This window comes from Rhinolophus hipposideros (assembly GCF_964194185.1).
Source record: "Rhinolophus hipposideros genome assembly, chromosome: 6".
Lineage (NCBI taxonomy): Eukaryota > Metazoa > Chordata > Mammalia > Chiroptera > Rhinolophidae > Rhinolophus > Rhinolophus hipposideros.
Window position 1 is genome coordinate 93,022,879 of NC_138052.1, and position 23,841 is coordinate 93,046,719.

The 23,841-nt window shown below is 41.8% G+C and overlaps 1 protein-coding gene across 1 annotated transcript in view; it reads right to left on the bottom strand.

The window, feature by feature from the left end:
• DNER (delta/notch like EGF repeat containing) overlaps positions 1-23,841 on the bottom strand; it is a 274,119-nt gene that overhangs the window by 127,962 nt on the left and 122,316 nt on the right. Inside the window, exon 5 of the mRNA XM_081051089.1 lies at positions 3,686-3,831. Coding sequence (XP_080907215.1) covers positions 3,686-3,831 — 146 coding nt within the window. The remainder of the gene's footprint in view (positions 1-3,685; positions 3,832-23,841) is intronic.

Sequence of the window (23,841 nt, forward strand, 5' to 3'; positions counted from 1 at the left end):
TCTTGCTCTTGCTCTTGCGAGACAGGGTCCATGGAACTTAACTGGATCTAAAGAAGGCTTAAAGCCCACACCAGCAGAGATCCCTGTGCGACTCCCTGACATTCACCTTTAAGGTAATTAAGGAATCGTCAAATAGGCAGCAGCCAACCTTTGTGACAAAGTTCTAAGAGAAGCAGTAGCCCACAGTCAAATTTTTATAAGGAAAAAAAAAAACACATCAGAATCAAGCCTCGTAACAAAATCAGTTTTTAAAAATAGAGAGCTCCTTGCAGTGCTATAGTAAACATTAGAAAAGACCTTCCCAGGATCGTGCGATAACAAAGAACAGCAAGCTTAAGCTTTATCGCAAACGGCCCATCAGCTTGGACTGTGAAATATCCTCTAGCCAAAGTACATCTGACAGAAAAGAAATGAGTTCCATTACCCAATGAGAGTAGTGGGGAAGTAACAGAATTGCTTTTATTTTGATGGATGATCTAATAAAACGATATAAAAATGATTAGAAACCATAAAATTAAACCACCATGCAGTTCTTTTTGTTTTCTACTACAGAGTGGATTCTTAAATTGAGTGGAAGTTTGGATAGATAACTTCTAATTTTAGGAAAGAGTGAAAAAAAGAAACAAACTAATAAAAGTATTTTATTGTTGGCAAACTACTCGTAAATCATGACAACAATCAAGAAAAGCCACGGAACGCAAGTAGACACAAAAACGATGAACCATCTTTCCATTCGCACTCCCACCGTCTTTTTGAGAATTGTAGAACTAGCTTCCAGATGTTTCTCTCCAAGATAACAATGTGGTGAGTCTACAAATGGACAAGGTAATGTCAGCCTAATCATTTGCTCAGAGTCACCAAGGGTAATTATAAAGGCTTAGATAAGATGACTGGACACAATTTTCTTAAATTCACTGAAGGTAAATGCAGGCTTTACAGAATCAACAGCAGAGGCTCAATATTCTAGAAGCAACTTGCTTGGAGCTGGGAGGTAGTGGCAGAGGGAAGAGGTGTCATCTTGGGGAGCAGTGCTCAGATCTCTTCAGAGGAGCTGGTGCCCATAAGAAGCTGCGCTTCCTCTGCAGCGATCTGCTAAAACGAGCATGGGTTCCTCACTAAGGCCCGTGAGTCATTTTTTCATGGAACACAAAGCACGTTGGCAAGGTTTGCCAAGTTACCTGCCAGGTGCTAAGTACTTCTACGGCCTTTTCAATGAGTCAATTCCAAACTAGCAGGCAGAGCCTCTTAGCTAGAGCTGTCAAGCAGATGAAACCCGTGTGAGTGCTGCTGACCACAGCAACATGGGTGATTGAAGATAGTATGGTGACCACTTTATGGATGACATTTCCCCAGGAGGGTCGTCCCTTACAACAGAAAGCTCACAAGGATTCTTCACCCCTTCGTCAGTCCAAAATTCTGAGACGAGCCCCCTGTTCCTTGTTTAAGGTACTTCTCTTTCGACAACATGATCTTTCTGAGGGCTGATCAGGCCTCAGAATTATTCACTGGGAATAGGAAGAATGAATCTGGGGAAGACCACGGTCTCTACTTTGCAGTGCCACTTGGGAAGATCTGACACTCTTCCTCATCTTTCCTCAAGTACGGCCTCCTCGTCTTGACTGTCACAGAAGAACACAGTATCCTTTTCTTCCATTAAATACGTTGATAAATGAACCTTCTCTCAAGAGAGGAGAAACAGGTCCAATTGGCTGAGATACAAGGAAATGGGGTCCACGGGGCAAGCTCTACTCAGGACCTCATGCGTCACCTCCTGGCTTTACACTAGACACTCTCCTCTCTCCCAGGGATTTCATTTTGGCCTTGGTTTACATTTATGTTCTTTTTCAAAGATTTAGTGGAAATTATTATCCCCACTGCTTTCTCATGTTCTGACCATATTCTGCCCCTACAAGGGATATCTTGCAGAAAAGTGGCATGTTTAGGCTACTGCAGTATTCCACCTACAACATCAAAATCACGGGCTTTCCAAGGTGACCCGAGCAGCGTCTTCCTACTTCCCTTTTGTCAGTTAGCCCCATTCCTTCTACCTGGCCAAGTGCACCATGACTGAATGTGCTGTCATTACCATAAGGAAGTGTCACCAAAGAAAACTTAGCAGTGCTACTCTTAAAATTGGTCTAAAACAAATCAGGCTCTTTTCCTATTCAGAGACCCGCTTTCATTTATAACATGAACTCTCTCCAACAGAAAGATGTGTAGAACTGGGGAGAAGAAAATGGATGAAAGGATGCCGGAGACAGAAATAACAAGTGGTAAGAGGAACAGACATGCCCTAGTGGAACGGGCCCCGTTACAAGGTGCACAGTGTCCCTCTCTGAGCATGCTCAGATGGAGTCCATCTGCCATCATTTTAAGGGACCCCTATACTAACAGTGATCGGCCTCAGAGGCTGCTACAGTTCTTTGCTGGTGGGATCCTGGACCCCGTCACTAACCAGAAGAAGGAGGAGGAACTGTAGGTGGCCTCTGCTCCAAGCCTCATGACCCTGTGACCTGAGCTACTGAAGAAAAGGGGGAACAGGCTCAGGTCTTCCATAGCGCTGATGACGCTGGTCCACAAAAGTCAAAAAATAATGTCAGGGGCCAGCCTGGTGGCTCAGGCGGTTAGAGCTCCATGCTCCTAACTCCGAAGGCTGCTGGTTCAATTCCCACATGGGCCAGTGGGCTCTCAACTACAAGGTTGTCAGTTCAACTCCTAAAGTCCCACAAGGGATGGTGGGCTCCGCCCCCTGCAACTAAAATTGAACATGGTACCTTCAGCTGAGCTGCCACTGAGCTCCCAGATGGCTCAGTTGGTTGGAGCGTGGGCTCTCAACCACAAGGTTGCCAGTTCGATTCCTCGAGTCCCGCAAGGGATGATAGGCAGCGCCCCCTGCAACTAAGATTGAACAAGATACCTTGAGCTGAGCTGCCGCTGAGCTGCCGATGGCTCAGTTGATTGGAGCGCGTCCTCTCAACCACAAGGTTGCTGGTTCGACTCCCGCAAGGGATGGTGGGCTGTGCCCCCTGCAACTAGCAATAGCAACTGGACCTGGAGCTGAGCTGCGCCCTCCACAACTAAGACTGAAAGGACAACTTGAAGCTGAACGGCACCCTCCACAACTGAGATTGAAAGGACAACAACTTGACTTGGAAAAAAGGCCTGGAAGTACACACTGTTCCCCAATAAAGTCCTGTTCCCCTTCCCCAATAAAAAATAAAAAATAAATTAAAAATAATGTCATAATATAATAATAATGTCAGCTTTCTTATCCCTGCCTCTTCTCCGTTCCTTCTCTTACTTATACTTCTGCAACTGTTAACAACACTGGGGAAATGCAATGTCTACGGACGGATAAATTATGTAATAACGGGGCAGTAAATGACACCGTGCTTACCTTCTCGTTCTTCCATTTTTCTTGATTCTGTTACCAGATATGATGGCTGTTACTTCTCACAAAATCTCTACCTCATACCAAAGCAAGAAGGTCTAGCACTGCACAGATTTATTATAATTACTTTAAAAATTATATGGAGATGTATGTGTCTATATGTTGCATATATGATTGAATATATGATTGAAACCAGAAATTCAGGGGGCTTTTTAATACATTTATGTAAACTATATACATATATATAAATACATATACGTTTATATTTTTTTAAGCTGCCCAGTGTCCCCTTACCTCTGATGGCTTCGTGACGCATTTCCCTTTTCCTGAACACTCCACGTCGTTTGCATGGCTCTCCCCCGGTGTGCAGGTGCTGGCCTTCACTACCAGAGTCAAGCGCAAAGCCACGATCGATTTAGTAACTGAATCATTCACAAAACCTAAAAGAAAATAGGACACACAGGAAATGTAGAGTCGACTGTTACCAACGTTCTTTTCCCGAGACCTATGGAGTTAGCTCACACAGCATTCAAGTCTAGCCAACACAACAAGAAGCAGTAAGTTAGGCAAAGGGATGAAGCACACACAGTGGCCATTCGGACCTCAGGCGTTTACGACATCATGAGAAACACCTAAGGCCAAAGAAAAGGAGCTCCAGGCAATTCCATCATCACCTCAGATCCCTTTGCTTTGTTCCTGCCCTTGTCCTCTGGGAGCCACTTTGTCGCTCAACTCCATCCCTTCTCTAACATCTTAGAATTAACTTCTCCGATTTGAACCCATCTTCTCCCAGGACGCCAACTGACTGCATCGACCCGCTCTTCTTCCTCCTGGCTCCTTGGGGCAGTCACGAGCACTAAATATCCCCCAAGACTGCACTGCATCACCAGCCTGCCTGAGCAGCAATCAGGGCTTTCACAGGCTGGAATGCAATGCGGGCCCACATTCTGTGTTGGGTTTATCAGTGAACATCTTACTCGATCACCGATCTGACTGCATAGTGTTAAGTTATATGGCTTTAACCATCAAATAAAACAGGACCAATCAGAGTTGAACACTGATCACCATATCCGTGATGTGTCATATTTATTGTTGGATGACCTTTATGTCTAGTGCAGCCATTTGTACATAGTAGACAGCAATAAATATGGAGTAAAGAGCCTCCAACTGGAATAAAGAAATAAATACGGTGAATATTTTGCATCAATGATATAATTATTTCACTAAGAATGTGTCTCTTTTTCTAATAAGAAAGTTCATTTATTTATGTGTAGTTTTTCATTCTAAAAAGAATATCTTATAATTAACACTTCCATCATATAAAGCCTGATATAATATTGGGATACTACCAGAGTTCTTATTACAAAAAAGGTATGTTTACACCTAAAGTAATAGAGGGAAATCAGACATCAGTCATTATAAAGGTGTTTTTCATACCCTCGCTTTGTTCTCTTTCACAGCAAATTACTGAAAATCTATATCATCTGTCTACTTACTAAGCATTTAGACCGCATAACACTTCATAATTGTGTAGAAGAGGCCTCCCTCCAAAGGTTATTTTAAAAATTCTGTTGAATTATTAAATTTACTTAGTTGGTAGAAATTCAAATGAATGAGCAGTTCAAATATTCACGGTATAGTTTTCTAGATAATTTGCTTCCATTTCCTCAATGACAATTTACTGCGTTCACATCTACAAACCAGGCACTGTATTAGACACTAAGGTTACAAAGATGAGCCACCCTTGGTTTCTGCCATACCAAACTCACAGTTGAGAGGAGGGGTCCTTAGCTCATTCTGAAACCAGAAGCCTCATAATTTTGCAGAGGCTTTTTCCAAGTACATATGTCCAGGCTCCAACACAAGTTTTTCAGAATCAACAGTCTGAGGTGGGCCCCTGGCAAGGCATGTTTTTGAAAAAGACTCCCGAAATAATTCTGAAATGTGCTTCCAGGTAAGAACCACTAATCTGGTAGAAAAACTAATCTAAGTTATATAAGTAATTTTACTATTAAGGTAACAGTCACATAGAATTAGAGGCATCTATGTGAGCCTCTGAAAGCACGTTTCATGTACCTATTTTTGAATAGTGACTGTGCTATTGGAACAATATTTAGATTCCCTCCACATCATAGGTCTCAGAAGTTCCTGGACGCAACTTTGATACAGGTTTCTATATTAGCTTTATTTACTTAATAAGACTGTAAGTATTTTGGCCCTACAATCCTTTCGTAAACTATTGAAGAAATCAATCTTTGCAACAGTTACACACATTACTGCATACTTCCTAATTACCGTGTTTCCCCGAAAATAAGACCTAGCTGGACAATCAGCTCTAAAGCGTCTTTTGGAGCAAAAATTAATGTAAGACCTGGTCTTATTTTACTATAATATAAGAATGGGTCTTATATTAATTTTTGCTCCAAAAGACACATTAGAGCTGACTGTCCAGCTAGGTCTTATTTTCGGAGAAACACGGTATGTCATCTAATTCCCCAAAGTGAGTCAACAGGATAAGCATGTTATTTTCAGCAAAATATGGTTACACAATGAGAACAGTGCCTGGCGGCTCCTTCCAGGTCAGAGTCTACTTTCAGTAAGTTGTTTGCACCTCCCTTTGATCATGCCTAAGGGAAAATGCTTCTGAGTTCCTCATAATGAAACGCAATACCATCCAATTTGACTCTCCTCAACCTGCAGCTGGGTGAGAGCCAAGTAGCCCTCAGGAAATCCCACATGCCAAGAGTAGGAACCCTACCCTTTACCAAGGGGCAGGAGGAAGGCTCTGAAATGAAATAGAATTCCTCTCTCAACAAAGAAGTTCTTTGGGGCTTTATAAGTGGTCATTTGAGAGTTGTTGAAAAGCCAGTGTGATTTCCCTGACACAGTACTCACTCACATCAATGGATATTTCTAACACACTTACAGGAAACGCGGAGCAAAAGGTCATGATTTTTCTCTTCCTCAATGGTATGAAACCAATAAATACATCATTCCTAATACTCATCTGGATAGAAAAGCTTGCCCTCATATTTAAGGGCAAGCTTCACTGGCCAACTGATCAACTGGAGACAAAAACTAGCCAAGCAGGAGTGAGGATGACACTCTGGTTCTGTTTACAGCGACGTTTCAGAGTGGGCTTTCGTCAACACCTGTATTTTCTATGATCTTTTCAAAACCCAAAGAAATTTTGTCACATCAGAGGCTATGAAATTGCTCCAATTTAAGGCTTATTGAAATGAAAAGCAAGAAAGGGAACTAGAAAGAGGAGATTTATAAAAGAAAGGAGAGACACAAGGGAGGGAGGGAAGAAGACTAAGAGGGAAAAGAAAAACCAAATCATAGGATAGACTGCATAAGACAGAAGAAAAGGAAACACTACTACAGAAAAACACGTAAAGCAGAAATGGGGAAAAGAAAATGAAGGTCCACCAAAAGTTTCAGGGGTTCTCACACCTTTTGTGACAAAAGGATATTTTATCATTCTCATTTTTAGGACATTTTATTCCCCATTCCAACCACAACAAATGTAAAATTAGAGTTCTTGGAAATTTTTCCTGAATAAGCATTTGTTTAAATCATAATTGTGTACAGTCCAAGTCTAGGATTCTGATTATGAGGCTGAAATATTGAATCACCCTAAATGGACAGTTCATGCATTTCCAGTGAGTAAACTAGTGCTGTAAAGTGGGATGGGGAGCAGTACAGGGATGGAAGCAGTATAGGAAGCGTTGAGCTCATTCATTCAACTTTCAGCTGGTGTTTACTGAGCTCCAAGTAGGTGGCAGCTTAGGTTGAGACCTGACGGCTAAGAAAGAGCCAGTGAAATAACTAAGAATGTCAGCGTGTCAGGTAGAGGAGGCCAGTGTGTCAGGTGGATGAGAAGGTCAATGTGTCAGGTAGATGAGAAGGTCAGTGTGTCAGGTGGAGGAGGCCAGTGTGTCAGGTGGAGGAGGCCAGTGTGTCAGGTGGAGGAGGTCAGTGTGTCAGGTGGAGGAGGTCAGCGTGTCAGGTGGAGGAGGTCAGTGTGTCAGGTGGAGGAGGCCAGTGTGTCAGGTGGAGGAGGCCAGCGTGTCAGGTGGATGATAAGGTCAGTGTGTCAATGGCCAGCACCTTGATGAGGACAGAGGGACAGGAAGAGCCCGATCCCAGGGGGGTCTAATGAACCTTGGATTCCATGCCAAGTGCAATGGTAACCCACTGAAGAGTTTTAAGCAGGAGAGTAACACATGATTTATGCTTTTTGAAAGATCATATTTGGCAGGAAGAACCAAGAAAACTTTTGTGTAGGGTATGAGAAAAAGGAAGAAATCATACATAAGTAGTGTAAGCAACCTTGTGGGGGTGAGGGGTGGTAGGCAAGTGAATCATGATTTCCACTGTGAACGTATTACATGTGAGGCACTGATGAGACCCCAAATGAAGCACGCAAGTTGGTGGTTGGACATGGGACATGGATAGTTATGAACATCAGGGATGAAGATTGAAACTTGGGCCTCATCTAAATATGGACCATATTAAATCATTGGGACAAGGGAGAGCACACTTAGGGAGAGAAGAGAGACAGAACAGGGCCCAGAACCAAGCTCCAAGCTTTACAGGCCAATATTCACAATGTAAACTTAGTTTTGCTTAGTTACCAGACAATAACAGAATCATACTAGAAAAAAACTAAAAGACAGAAAGTAGAATGGTGCTTGTCAGGTGCTGGGTGTAGGGAGGAATGGGAGTTGTTGTTTAATGGGGACAGAGTTTCAGTTTTGCAGGATGAAAAGAGTTCTGGAGATGGAGAGTAGTGATGGTAGCACAACAGCACGAATGTACTGAACTGTACACTTAAACGTGGTTAACATGGTAAATTTTGTTATGTGTCTTTTACCACAATAAAGAAAAACTAAAGGAAAATAAACTGAAACAGAAATAGCTCTATGATTTTTCCATTGTGGGACTGATAGAAAAGAGAAGATTCCTGAGTTCCACGACAAAGAAAAAAGTCTCAAAGACTCTACACAGTTCCACACAAAATTCAGAAAGGAAGGAAGAGAAGTGGGAGGGAAGGAGGGAGAGAGGAGGGAAAAGACACCATGGCAATTGAAAGCCCCCTTCTACTTGCAATGCAACTGGGTGATTTCCCTAATGAGTTTTACAACTGTAATAAAGGAAAACTTTCTCCCAAGATTATCCAGGGATCTCTTAACACCCTCGAATAACTAGTGATGATGACAAATAAAAATTGGGTTTCCTTCTCCCTCCCCTCAATCCTTGCCCCCTATGTCCCCACTCCCCCAACTCTCTCACAAACACACACAAACACTCCCCAGCCCTCAGCCCCACACTGTGCTCATTACCACTGTAATAAAATGTTCTACCATGTTATAGTCCTTTTAAAACAGTGACTGCCAAACTCACCTCCCTTGGGGCCAATGAGAAGTTGAGAGCAACTGAAAGGGGTCCAGTCATTATCTCTGGGACGCAGTGGTCCAGCCTCAGTGAGACACAGACACGGCTGGCTCCAGGCCATTAACTGTTGCTTTTACCACTTGTCTTCTTTAATATTAACACTAAAGAGTCTTAAATGGACTTTGTAGTTAATACCTCATTGGGATTAATAGCGAATGAGATTTGCATTTCTTACTTCAGTGGATCGGCTAAAGACCATTTTCCTTCCTGTGAGAGGGAAAGCATACGTGCAAAAGAAAAGTTCTAGCTGTAAATACTTGAGCAGTAAGTGTTGGAAACAAACTGTGAATTTTCCTATTAAGACTGGCAAGTTATTTGGCACAAACCTAGAACCTATAAAAACTGTTCACAGACCAGGAAGTCCCATGGCTGGCACCAGAGAGACAGGAAAGGTCTGAAACATCACAGATGGCAGTTCCAGCGAGAGACGCAGGGTTTTTGCATTGATTTGGGCATGGGGAAGGCAAACACCCCCATGCCTACATCTCGTGCCACAGAAGCACGAGTGAGATGGCATATCTCTGCGGACTCTTTAGAAAGTGGGATGATGAAGGTTAGTGCAAAGCTTTGTAAGCCAGTCAGATCCCCATGGATTTGGGACTCAATACTTGTGGTTTGGGAAGCAAAACCTGAGAAACAAATTGTCTTTTGACAACGTCAGGCCAGAGGCAATAAACAGAGCTTGATTCAGGGAGCAAAACTGAACCTAAATGAAGTCCAGGTCAGCATGACACTAAAACAGGACTTACGGACGTACCTCCTCTTTGTATTGAACACGGCTGTCCTTCCATTGCATGTATAAAGAATGCCAGCAGCCAGCAGTTCAGTGGGAGATGGAGCACTAACCAAGGTTATTACTACACCCATGTACTAACACTATGGTGCCTCATTCGCTGGAGAGCCTGCCTGGCTACACCAACCTTCCCAGGACCTCATCCAAGGTCTTTCTACCTTCTCGAAACAAAACTTTCTTTAGATTTCCTAGTAAAGACTGGGTCTTGTTGTTGCTAGTTTGCTTGCTTGCTTGCTTTTAAGTTCTGATGCTTACGGCATCAGAAGTAAATTTTTTTTTGGAAAATTTACCCATTTGGAATATCGCATTTCCTGGGGTATCCTGAATAAAGGTATGGCCAAAAATGCTTTCTGATTTAGCAGGCACAGTAGCACATAACAGCAATTGCCCAGATACTTTAATCATTGTCACTTGTCTAAGTCATCGGGTAGGTCACACATGGCCAAATGACTATGGAAAGTATATGTTAAGTTCAGTTGACTCTGAATAACATGGGTTTGAACTGCATGGGTCCACTTACACACAGATTTTTTTTCAATAAATATACAGTCGGCCTTCCATATCCCTGGGTTTCACAACCATGGTTGGGAATGTAAGGATTCAAAGCGTCAATTGTATGCATTGTTCTCCGCCGTTTTCTGTAGGGGACGTGAGCATCCATGGATTTTGGTATCTGTGGGGGGTCATCGAACTAATGCCCCATGGATACCAAAAGACAAATGAAGTTTTGGGGAACTCAAAATTTATACATAGATTTTCAATTGCATGGGGGGTCAGTGCCCCTAACCCCCACATTGTTCAAGGGTCAACTGTAATGTTTTTCTATCAAATTATAAAGATAGTGGGAAGATATTATAGAAAAAATACAATGTACTTGCTAGCACCTGAATGTAGATTGGTTTTTTTTCCTCAACAAATCTGTCAGATATAGCAGCCCTTAAAAACTACTTCCCACCTTTATCAGCATCTCAGCAGCACCCTCTACTCATCCTACAGAGAAAACTGAAAATTCAGTATCAAAACAGAGGCTTAAAAAATGAACCAAAATGTTTAGATTGAGAGTTGCTAGGTTGACATTCCACATTTTTCCCAAAGAAGTACCTATTCCCACAACAAAGTAACCATCATAAGGGTTACTAGTCCAGGGTGCAATATTTTTAATTTTTTTCAAGAAGGTGTTCATCCTACCACACTCCTTTCTCCTTGAATATTAGACTAACTTATTTGTCCTAAGTAAAACTTGAGCATTGGAACCATGTCAGTAACTGCTAGATGCCCACTGGAGTCTAATCTCCCCACATCCCTTTAGTAGAATTTGGAGTTTTTGCTGGGAACTAGGCCACCAGCTAAAGAGCACACCTCTTCTCAGGGACTGAGTCACAGGATGTGTGGTACCCGGTGTTGTACATTTAAGAAGATTAAGCTTGTGTTCCCTTTGTTCTTTCCTCCTTCCCACTGGCTCACATTGCCAAAGTAATGGTGACAGCTAGGCAGTCATTTTGAATCCAGAGGTGGAATCTGTATGCCCTAGAACAGCTACGTCCAGACTGCAACATGATAGAGAAACTAACCTGGAACTGTATTTGAGGTCTGTCTATGGCAACAGCTTAGACTGTATCCTAACCAACACAGGCCTGCAAAAGGATCATATAAAATTCCTTCTCCTGTGCCACACCCCACCATCTCTACCAGTTGGTGCCAAAGGAATCTCCATTTAGCTACTACTTAGGGTCGCAAATTCACAAAATATTAACTCCATCACTTCCCCCTCTGCTTTCTGTTCCTTATTATTTATAAAGCCAGGTTAGCCATCAAGGTGGCTCACCTTATATCAGACAGTGAAGGAGTGATAAGGAATTGAGCACCAGCTTAGGAAAATATATTGAATGTCATTCCTCTTATTATATAGGGATATACTAAATATACACATTAACAGCAACTATATTCTATAATTTGATTTTAACTTTTTATGTATTCTGTATATAGTTTGTGTTTCAAATTACAGAAATGGGTACTTGTCCACAAATCCATTTATTAATTCCAAAGAAATGTCTCCTGCTTAGTGGCTTTACGGTAAACACTGAGTAATCAGGCCCATGTGCTAACATGAGGGTAAGAGGAGATTATACTAGGCTCTACCACCAAATGGCCTGAGTTCTCACCAGCTCCGTGACTTTGGAAGAGTTATTTACACGCTTAATGCCTTGGATTCCTTCTCTCTGAAATGCAGATAATAATATTACCATTTCCCATGGTAGTTGTTATGATTGAAAGTCTTAACATGAGCAAAGCATTTAGTACAGTGGAGCATATAGTAAGGACTCTATGAATCATCATCATTATCACCACCATCACCATCATCATCACCATCACCATCGTTACCACCATCATCATCATCACCATCACCGTCATCACCATCACCGTCATCACCATCACCGTCATCACCACCATCACCACCACTACCATCATCCCCACCATCATCACCACCATTGTCTCAGTCAGTTCAGGTTGCTATAACAGAATATCATAGTCTGGGTGGCTTAAACAACAAACATTTATTTGTTATAGTTCTGGAAGCTGCAAGTCAGAGATCACCGTGCCAGCATGGTCAGGTTCATGGTGAGGACCCACTTCCTAGGTTACAGACAGCTGTTTTTTGGCTGTACCCTCACCTGGTAGACAAAGCTCTGGTCCCTTAATCCTCCTTATAAGAGCATTAATCCCATAATGGGGGGGTCCACCCTCATGATCTAATCTAACCCTAAATACCTCCCAAAGGCTTCACCTCCAAGTACCATTACATTGGGTGTTACAGTTTCAACATTGTGGGGGACACAGAGTTCAGTTCATAGCAACGATCATCACCACCACCACCATCATCACCACCACCACCATCATCACCATCGTCATCATCACCATCATCACCACCAACACCACCACCATCACCACCATCGTCATTATCATCACCACCGCCATCATCTCCACAGTCATCACCACCATCATCATCACCATCATCAACAGCAATATCAAAAACCAACATCTATTTGAACTGGGACATAACTGGAACTTAAAACTTGTGTAGGTCTGAGGAAAAGGCTCTGGGAAAGTATGTCCCCTTGGAAAAGAGCAGTGCCGGAATGTAAACAAGGAGGTCATTTAGAGAATCAAACCTTTGAAACGGATTTTTTTTTAGTTACTGCTACTTGTAAAAATTCTTCCTAGAATTTAAAAATAATGTCCAAATAAAAGTACACTACCCATTCATAGCAATGTGACTTTTATTACCTGCCATTTTGAATAATTAATGTCTAGGTTCTACTGTTAAAAGCTAAGCTCTAGGCTTTACTTAAAGTTATAATGTATATATCATGTATGCCTACAATTCACACAATTAGAAGACAATTTTTAAATGTATAACCAGCAATTAACACAGGAGACACTGGCCAATATAATGGACATAGTGATATAAAAATATTCAAATTATAAAATCCTTTTTTGAAGCAAAATTTACAAATAGGGCTGCCAAATCTCTCCTTGTGCCTATTTCTGACATTAACTAATCTCCATTTTGCAAGAGCAAAACAAACAAAAAAAACCTCATTTCATATGAAAACCACATTCTAATTGGACACAGTTTTTAATGCCAGTTTCTGAATACCCAAGGGTAGAACATGAAAATTAATTTGCACTTTCCTTTGAAATTTTGTTGGCTCACACAGAATATACAATTGAAATTCTTTATTTAATCTCTTTTTCAATGTCGATTTGATGGCCTTTTCATCATCAGTTGGAATTGTATCACTTAATCTTCTGTTAGTACAGTTTCGACTCATCAAATACTAGTAAATCAATTGCTAAGCTAATGTAAAACTCATATACAATTGCCCACCACATCCAGTCATTAATACTCAGTGAATGTATCCTGATTAATGGCATTACTATGAATGCCAAAATAACTCATCACTTCTCTGTGTTGATGGGAGGGTAGCGGGAGACTATAAATGCACAATAATTGGGCAGTGGATAACTATAAACATCAGGGAGTCGGGGAATCGGGCCTTCGAGATGAGCTAACATGAAAAGCTGTTGATTAACGTGTTTACTTTCCTGGCTGTTGCAAACATTGTGAACATGGTCTTTCAACTGCCTTTCTTCTATGACATGTTTTTGCTCTGCTTTGATTCAAAACCCCACATTCAAATGGCCACTGACAAGACTGTCTGGTAACTCAAGGTCATATGAAAGAAGTTATCTGAACTTACAAGTGTTTGGTGAGATTTCTAATTTGAGATGCATTTGCTCTTGAATTATGCATGACACCTTTATTTTTCAGGGCAAGTATTTACTGCACTAAAAATAGAACCAGCCAATGTGTTGCAATGAAGCCCCGGTAGCGCACGACAGTTTGAGAGAGGAAAATTGGAAGGTATGGAGACGACAACTGAGCTTCAGCCTGTTTGGTCGAGCTATCTCTAGCTCATGTTAGCATTCCCATCACAAGAACAGTCACGTCCTTGACCTCCGTCCTCAGGATGCTCAGAGGCAGCCTTACCTATCTGCCCCACTTTCTGGAGCTTCAGAAATGTCTCCACCCTCAGCCCCTCTACTACCTGACTCAAAAATGCGAAGAATCTGCAGGGAGTCAGAATTCCCTACAGAGTTCATGTCATAAACTGTTGTATAGGCTCCACCCTGACCCAGTGAATCAGAATCTCTGGGGGCACACCAAAGACTGAAGGGTTCACCACCTACCCCAGGTGTCTGACAGCCGGGCAGAGAAGCTGCTATAAGGACGATTTCTTTTCTGCCAAATTAAGACGAATATATTTCAGTAGGAACCTCACACAGGAGAATAGTGTTGATCAGATCCTTCTCTTCAACAGCTCCCCTTGCTAGGCTCTAATGTGGTCTCCCCAGCCGAGCAGGGCTGGCACAACCTACTTCTCACCACATCCCCACCTCTCTAAACCCTGCCTTCTAAGCTCCAGCCTCGTGGCCTTGCTGCAGTTCCTCCAGTACCATGACGTCCAGCGACCGGGCCTTTGCACATGCAGTTCCAACCGTCCGCCCGGAAGGATTAATCGCCTCCATTGCCTAATCAATATCTCCACCCACTCATCTTCATTCAAGGTAGTGGTCTTCACTCCGCAAGGTGCTGTCAATTAGATTTTTCTTATCAACTACAATCATAGCACATTGTGCATATCACAATTGTAATTTTCTACTTATTTGCAGAATTGTTTATTACCTGTCACCCCACTCAAACATAAGATTCATGAGAGCAAAGATTTTGCTTGTTTTGCTCACTGCCCTATCACCAGCACCAAACAGGTGCTTAGCTCTCAACAACTATTTCTGGGAGGGAGGACAAGTGACCTTAGATGTGGTGCCAGCAAGTACAAGGATATAAAAAGGACCAAATAGCAAAGATCAACAAGGAACCCAGAAAAGAAAGCTGGTGGTGACAAGGACACACGTCCCTGACCTCCTGCTCCAGCTAACAGCCTCGGTGGTCGCAGTAATCAAAACAGCTCCAAGCACACAGCAAAGCAGCTTCCCCTTCAGCCAGGGGCTCTGCTGAACACAGAGACCCAGACCAATTTAGGTGGCAAGCCTCATAAACCATATCCTGCTCCAACCCATGAACAATACTACCAATCCTGTTTTGGAGGCTTATCAAGAAAGAATGAATTACAGATTGTCCCTAGTCCCAATCAGCTGTCTCCCAAAATTAAATTCTTTAATTCAGTGTGACCATCACCTCAGTGGACTGAAAAGCGTTTCCTTTATCTGTCCAGAACAGATTTCATTTAGGCTTCAGACTTTACGAAAGTCCTCAGACCGCTCGCTATCTGATAATCGATTGTTTCTGTAATAGTCAATGTAGCAAATTAAAAATTCTATCCATCTCCTTACAACCTTTACAGTCCAAAATCCCAATCTGACATTGTTTGGACAGACTGCCTTCACTATTGGAAAATCCAACAGGAATCAGAGTGTGTAAGGCAGAGGTCCAAAAACAAAACAAAACAAAACAAAATGAACCTTTGTTCACATCGGAAACAAAGAGAACAATATCAAACACATCAAGTGGGTCTCAGTCTTTCGAATTTCCCTTTCTAGTGCTCATTGGGGGCTCCAGCCTTGGTAAAAAGGCTGCCTGTTCTCCGTGGGGGTGGACCTGGCTCCCCAGTGTGAAACGCAAGCTTTGGAATCAGGCTAATTTGTAGAAGCCGATCACAGTTTAATATTTTAAAGGAATGCTTCTTGAAATAAAGCTATCACGTTAATAGAAAATTAATTTGTGAATTTGCTGATCATTTTTTATTCATAAATGTTAGCTACGTCCTAGACCCTCCACATAAGTACTACCATTATTTCCAACTCTAAAAGCTCTGTTTCTTTCCAAACTAATTGCCAAATCTTACGCATCTCTATATGCTCATTCTCACATGCCCCAAGCTGCGTCCTTTAACCTTAGCTACCTGTCAGGCCCTTTAAGCCATATGTGTGTGTAGACGTGTCTGTGCACCTGTGCACATACAAATCTATGTACAGACATACATCTGTGTGTGTATACACAAATGAGGATCGTGTGTGTGCACATAACACACATATGTGCACCTATGAGTGTATGACCGATGGATAAAGGCACATGCATCTATGTAACTCAACAATGTATTCTATAAAATAAGATCAAACGCACAAAATCGAAAACAAGCCAAAACCACATGTTTCGGGGGCTGTCATTTTCTTGCAGACGTGTCTGATTAAATTTCCTGAGGCACTTACTGAAGTCACATCCATACCTGCACTTTCAGTCACATGAGACTCTCACGCAGCACCTCTGCCGGCTGTTTTTTCAGCTTTTTTGCATCCACAAGTTTGAGCAAGGTTTCTACACTTCTTACTTCCCAGTAATTCAGTAACGATTGTGTGCCGACTATGAAGCAGCCATTGCAGTAAGTACTTCTCATACAATAGTGAACCATCTGTACAGTTTCTGGCTTTCGTGGTGGTCACAGGCTCACAGGAGAGACAGGTGAAAAGGTGTACATTATGTTCTCTGGTAGAAAGTGGTAAGTTCTATGGGGAAAAGAAGAGCAGAGAAGGGGCTATGGAGCCCTAGAGGCCCAAACGAGGAGAAGAGAGGTTGCAGTGTACACAAGGGTGGTCACTACAGGTGAAAGGTAAGCGAGGACATGGAGCAGGTAAGGGAGGAGGCAGCCAGTAGAAAGGCCCCTGTGAAGGGACGAAGCCTGGGGAGTTCTAGAAATGGTCCAAGTGGAAGGAATGCGAGTATGAGTGGTGAGAGACGAGCTAGAGAATTTAGGCCTCGGAGGACTTTTAGTCTTGGCTCCCATTCTCAATGAAATGGGAGCCGCTGCAGGGTTGTAAGCCGGGGCAGGACATGACGTGGTCCTCCTGAATATGGCTCGATGGTAGGAGTCAGGGGTAAAAGCAGGGAGAGAGTCCGGGGGCTGCGCCAGGGTACAGCAGTGGAGGTGAAGAGATGCGTGCGGGCATGTTGAAGTCAGAGCAGAAGGGACTTCTTGATACATGCATTTGAGAAGTAAAAGAAACAGTTCAAGGGTGATGTCAAGGCTGGGGCCTGACTGCAGGAGGAAACTGTGTCATCAGACATGGGAAGGACACCCGCAGAGTTTATGGCCGCTCAGAGCAACTCTGCCTCTAAGAGCTGGAACCTTCAGGTCCTTTCTCCGATTCACTTTCCCCTCCATCTCCCTCTCTGCCACCTTCTTTCGTGTCTTCCCTGTGCTGCCACTTTGGCTGGCTCCCTTTCTCTTCCCACGTGCAAAACGCAGCTACACGATGGCATTATCCCCAACCCTCTTCTCTACACGATATGTTCCTTCTTCCCAGCAGCTTCAAGTCTAACCTTGACCCCAAAGACCCCCACATTTCAATCTCCAGCCATAGCCTCCCTCTGGAATAGGGTTCTGCCCTTCCAACTGCCTGCTGAATGTCACCTACACGTCTGAACTAAGCGCCACCACCCTTTGCAAGAGGAGCCTTTCTTCCCAATGTGGAATATTCCTATTAATAACCCCTCCTAACTTGAAACCGATATTGCTCCTTTGGCTTCTGTCTTCTATGTCACACCCTTGTTGCCCTGACATACAATCATGTCTACTGAAGCTACCTTCTCAACGTCTCTGCGATCCACTGTCCTGCTTTCTGCTGCCACTCCCACTTGATTTTGACCCTGCATTTTCCCCACCAAAAGCTACTCCACAGCTCTCACCATATTATACCACCACCTCTGTCACAATCTGCACTTCCTCCCCTGCTTAAAGCCTTGGCTCACCACCACCTTCTAGCTAAATGCAAGACCCTTAACACACTGTGCAACCCCCTGCACAGCCCAGCTCCTGCATCCTACCCTTTCCCTTACGCTCCATGCCTTATTTATTGACATCTGCTGCTCCAGCCAAATTGATCTACTGTTTTCAAACGTGCATTCTCCCTCCCACATCACTGCTCGCACCATTCCTTTCACCCTGAATGTCTTTCCTTCTCACACCTACTCTTCAGTTCAAGGCCAAGCTCAAGTCTAAAGTGATTTCCTTGGTGATTATTCTTCTTTTCTGAATCCATGTCGCCCTTAAATTGATTGTATAATTCATCTGATACTTAATATTCGCCCTTTTATCTTCTCATTTACCACTTTACGTGCAACATCATCTCCAAGCCATTTATATCTAACAAGAGCAACAATTACTTATTATATGAATATTTATAACCTTCCTCTGACTTCAGCTTCTAAGGGGGAAGGACTTTTGCTTGCTGGGTCAGTTCCCAGTCAAGTTCTTGGTTGTAGAGAACACAGGTAATGGGCATGACAGAGAGAAGAACTAAAAACAGACCGACAACAGAGAGGCTACCCTGATGTACCAAATAAAGAACTGAAAGAACAGAAAGAGAAAGGAGGAAAGCGCCTCAAAGCCTGGGTGTTGGGCTGAGATTTGAGGGAGCAGATGTGGAGAGTGGGAGAGAGAATTTCACAAAGCAAGTGCCAACACACGAAGACTATTAAGAGAGGAATGAGGAGGAGATAAGATGGATACGACTTTTGTTGCCCAACAGGAATGTATTTTCTATTCCTATTCCATTCCCTCAAAAAAATGAATAAAAATTTCAAGTGTGTTAATTCATTTTTTGACTAAGGGTCTGTGTTTATTTGAATACGATTTCATGAACAAGACTGAGTCCTGGGACAAGACTTATAGGGGTTACTTATCTATAATGAGCATGTCCTGTCTGCCTGAAGGCTAAACTCTCAAAGTCAGCCCTTGGGACCTTATATTTCTTTGTATCCCTAGTACTGAGCATGGGGTCCTGCACATAGCAATTCATCAATAAATGTTTATTGATGATAAACAGGGATGTGGAGAGATGTGCTGATGATGCAGAGCCTGTTTTTTCACAGGGTAGCGTTCCAGAGGCTGTCATCTGTTATCGGTGAGGTAGCCAAACAGTATTTGTCGGTGTTATTTATTTAAGGAGATTTTCCAGTTGTCTACCAAGCAAATATAACTTTTGTAGGTCAAACTCACGATCACGGCATTAAAACAGGACAGCCATGAGAGCACTGCTTGTTAAGGATGCATGTGAATACCAAAAATACCATGGCATTCAAAACCCAAATGTCAGAGAGAAAGCAAGAGAGTCTTTTTGAGATGCAATCCTAATTATTTATATTCTTCACCAAAAATGATAATTTCTTCCTGCTGGCATGTCCTACTTTGCTTCAGTTACTTGCTGCTCTGAGTTTTAAACTCAAGATCTTCATGAAACACAATTACAACTAACACGATTTTGTGTCAAAAGCAAGTGACCATCTCTAAAGCCTCCCTAACAGGTTTTCAAAATATTTGTCCATTCTGGAAATCCTCTGCCCCATCCTCATGGAATAACTCTGACCTCATAAAAAGCCTATGATAAATGGAATTTAAATATCTACCTTCAGGATATTAAAGTGGGGAAGCAAAAGATTGCAAGAGAAGGAGGTGGAAATGGAATCAGCGGCTGTAGTCTTCTAGAATATGAATGTTCTTCACAGAACATTAAGTGGGAGAAATGTCACTGGAGCTTGACAATGTGACAGGGACCATGAGAGGCAGCCACTTGGTCATTCCTCACCCCTCTCTCACCATTTTACAATTGTGCTGATGTGTAAATGAATGATACAATGAAACCATTACATCTACCATTATTCTGATAGCTAAGTGCCATATCATGAGAAAACCACTTTAAATACCTTTCTGCTTAAAGAGACTTGAACTGTTGTTTTTCTGGAAACTGTTAAGGACCACTTTTTTCCTTCAGGAGTTCCCTAAAAGTTTCAGATTGTTAAGGAAATTTCTAAGAGGTGTATGTCAATTTCCAGTTGAATCCAGCCAAAAGTTGATGGAAGAAAAATAATGCATTATTTCTAAGAAAAACTGGTTGTCATGAGTGAAAATTAAAAGGAAGTTAAGGACAATTTGATAATGTGTATCAAATTTGCCATTAAAACATACAAACCAGAAGGGGATGGTAGATGACAGTAAAAGGCATCAAATATATGGTGATGGAAGGAGAACTGACTCTGGGTGGTGAACACACAATGGGATTTATAGATGATGTATTGCAGAATTGTACACCTGAAACCTATGTAACTTTACTAACAACTGTCACCCCAATAAACTTTAATTAAAAAAAAAAACACATACAAACCCTTTGGTCCAGCAAATTCCCTATCTGGGAATTTAACCCAAATAAATCATCAGACAAAATAGGTTATAATGTTTGAAATTCTATCTCAAGAGGCAAAAGAAAGAAGGGAGCTGTTTAACAATAGCATATTGATTAAATAAATTATAGTGCATTGCTTCAATGGAACACTATACAACCATTAAGAAAAATATTATAGGTTTATGTTTATTAACACAAAAGAATATCAGTGATACATTAAGTGAAAAGACCAGATAACCAGACAGCAAATGAATGTATTCTTCTTTCCAAAAAAATGTGACTATTATCTATATTATCTATTGTCATAGAGCCTTTTTTATTTTTCAAAACAGAGTAAATTGGAAAACTACATTCTGGTGAGAGAAAACCAAAATCTCAGGGGTTTAAACATTTAGCCCTGAAAATCAATCTATCTCTCTCTCTCTCTCTCTCTCTCTCTCTCTCTCTCTCTCTCTCTCTTTCTCTCTCTCTCTCTCTCTCTCTCTTTCCGCCCCCACCCCTCCCCACCCGGTCTTCCTCTCTCTCCTTCTCCTTCCTTCTCTGCCCTCTCTCTCCTTTCTTCTCTTTCCCTCTTCCGTTTTTCCCATCCCTCCACCTTAGAAAGAAGAAAAAACAAGACATGCTACACAGGAGCAGAACTTTGATGTAAAAACAGCAATTCAAAAAATCACTTTCTTAGTTGAAATTTGCACTGACAGAAGCTAAGAAAAGTGTTTGACAGTAAACTGGCACAGCCCTGAGAGGCTGTCTCTAAGTTAAAAGAAGCAAGGAAAGTTTTAAAGAAATGTTTCAATCAAATTCTATGAATAAGATTTGGCTTAAAATGCACCAATACTGGATGAGTAATGAGGTATTTCTCTCCAGAGTTAACAATAAATTCTTTACAATATAGTTTTTCTTATTATTTAATTTTTCCACATTAATCTGCAAGCAAAATATGCTATCTTTATTTTTTAAATAAAGGGCTGAGGGAGAGGGAGAAAGAATTTATGATTATAAAGACATACCTTGAGTTAACTTCTCAAAACCAAGCAAACCCCTCCACCTAATACATGAGACACGAATTATAAAAGAATTACCTGCTACCTTTGTTCTCTTAAATTCTGAAACTGGTGCTGGAAATCTCCAGAAGCACCTTAGTAACTTACAGTTGGCTTGCACGCAGGCACTTAGGGTGGCTTTATCATCCAGGTGTCCTCTACTTCTAACACTATTGATTAGTTCCTACAATTTGCACAAATTATGGTGTGTGAAAGAATGACCCGAGGAGCTTGTAAAAGATTCTGTGTGGAGCAATCAGGTCTGTGGTAGACCAGCAACCTGTCTTTCTACAAAGCCTGATCCCAGGCACTGTCTTGAAGGGTAGGAGAAAGGCCTCATTCATCTTTGCTCACCTGCAGCCTGGACAACCAACACTCAGTGGGACCCAGTGAATCTTAGACTGTCAACTATAGGGACCGTGCATGTCCATAATGGAATGTGTCTTTCTCATCACGGCTTAGTTTATCACTGCCATCAATGGGTACCAATAAATGGTGCTCACCATGACAAAATTTAGGAAGATAGGAGCAAGGCATTGAGGTTCAAGGCCAACTAATTTTTTAAAAGATCCTAATATACAATACCAATAATAAAAACAATCAAAAAGAAAAATCCTGTTTGCTAATAATATAGAAATGTAGTTTCAGTTTAAGCAAAATTTAATAGAAGTCCTCCAAGTAGGCCAATGTGAGCTATAAGAACATTATGTAAATTATGCTGTTCAGGACGGTCTTATACTTCTGCTTTTGTTCTCGTCCAACTATTTTTTTTTTTAACATTTCCAAGGTTTCCTTCCCTCTGTTGCAGGGAGTTCAATAGACCATATTCAACTGTGGTTTTAAGTTGGCCATGAAAAGGTGAAATAATTTGCATTTTCCTTGTTAAATTTTAAGATTTCACCAAAAGATATTACTGTTACTATAGTTGGTAGCCCTTCCAAACTTTCTTTGACTATTTTACCCCTGGCCCCAGAGTAAGATATCTTAAAGGACAAAATGCAAAATGTAGCATTCCCAAAAGAATGATGAAAAGTTTCTTTCTTTTTCTTTGTTTTCTTTTTTCTTTTTGCATTTGATCCCCTAAAATAATTTTAATGTAACAGAAGGGGGGAAAGAAGTTTAAATGTCACAGAGGTGGGATGTGAAAATCTACAAAGAATTCTAAAGATTGACATTTGCAGCTGGCAATTTTTTTCACATGGCATTTACTGAGCAAAATAACTGTATATGAACAAAATTTAATCACTCAGGTGGCCATCACGGTACAAGGAGTTATGACACAGTACCTTCTCTAGAATTTAAAGTCTAATTAAAGATATAAAATCATCAAACCAAAAAAAGGAGAGGGAACATTCAGATGCTAAGTGGTGTGATACTGGCTATAGATACAATTATCAGAGGAAAAAGTGTGATTTAAACAGCTGGCAAAGCAAAGATTTTATAAAGGAGTTGGAAGAGGGGAAAGAAGACAGAGTTGGGAAAAAATGATGCCAGCTGTACAGAAAGAAGAACAAATAGGAAACCTGCAGGTTTGGGATTAGATGAAGGTCTGGAAAGGGTGACCAGCCATCCAAACCACAGGGTTCAGAGGTGGGGAAAACACAGCCCACTCCAGGATGCTATCTGTACGTACGAGGTGGGCCTGGGCTCAGGCAGGAGGCTGGGAGTGTCAGGATGACAGGTTCCAGACCACGGAGAAAGGAGCACAGCAGCCAGACAGGGTAACAGTTTGGAAGAGGGGACCTTATGTTTGCAAGAAATTAGATTTCCCTTCAGGAAGCTGGCAGAAGCTCCGTTCCTGTGGGTTTGGAGGGGAAGAAGATTCCAGATCAATGTATAGCCAGCCAAGGGGCCGGAGACTTCCCAAGCCCAGATTTAAAGTGGTTGGTAAAATGTTTACTCAATCCACCTCCACCAACAGGTGCTAATAAAATAGTGCAGGTTTGTTTGAGAATGATCTGGAGATTGAAACCTTCACTGCAACTCAGCAGGGTCTGACACTGAGAATGAATGGCGTGATTTCACGAACACAGTCTGGCAGCAACCTGCATATGGGAAAGATGAGTTAAAATATTTCAAAGAACCAACCCTGCTCTACTGAGTCAGAGCTCAGATGCAAATACGCATCCTTATACTAATGGCCCTAAATATATGACAATCAATGAAGACATTCTCAAGGTATAGCAAAGAATATTCTGAAATTTTAAGTGCCCCAATCAATATCTTATTTCTTTATATCCTAAATCGTTCCGTAAGAGCTGAGGGGCTCACAAAACACATATACCATTAAAAAGTGAAACACAAATGAAAATGGCTATCAGAGCCAGGTAAAACATAACTGAAAGAATGTGTAAGAGAGAGATAAGAGGCCATCAGATCTTCACAGCTGCAACAGTTGA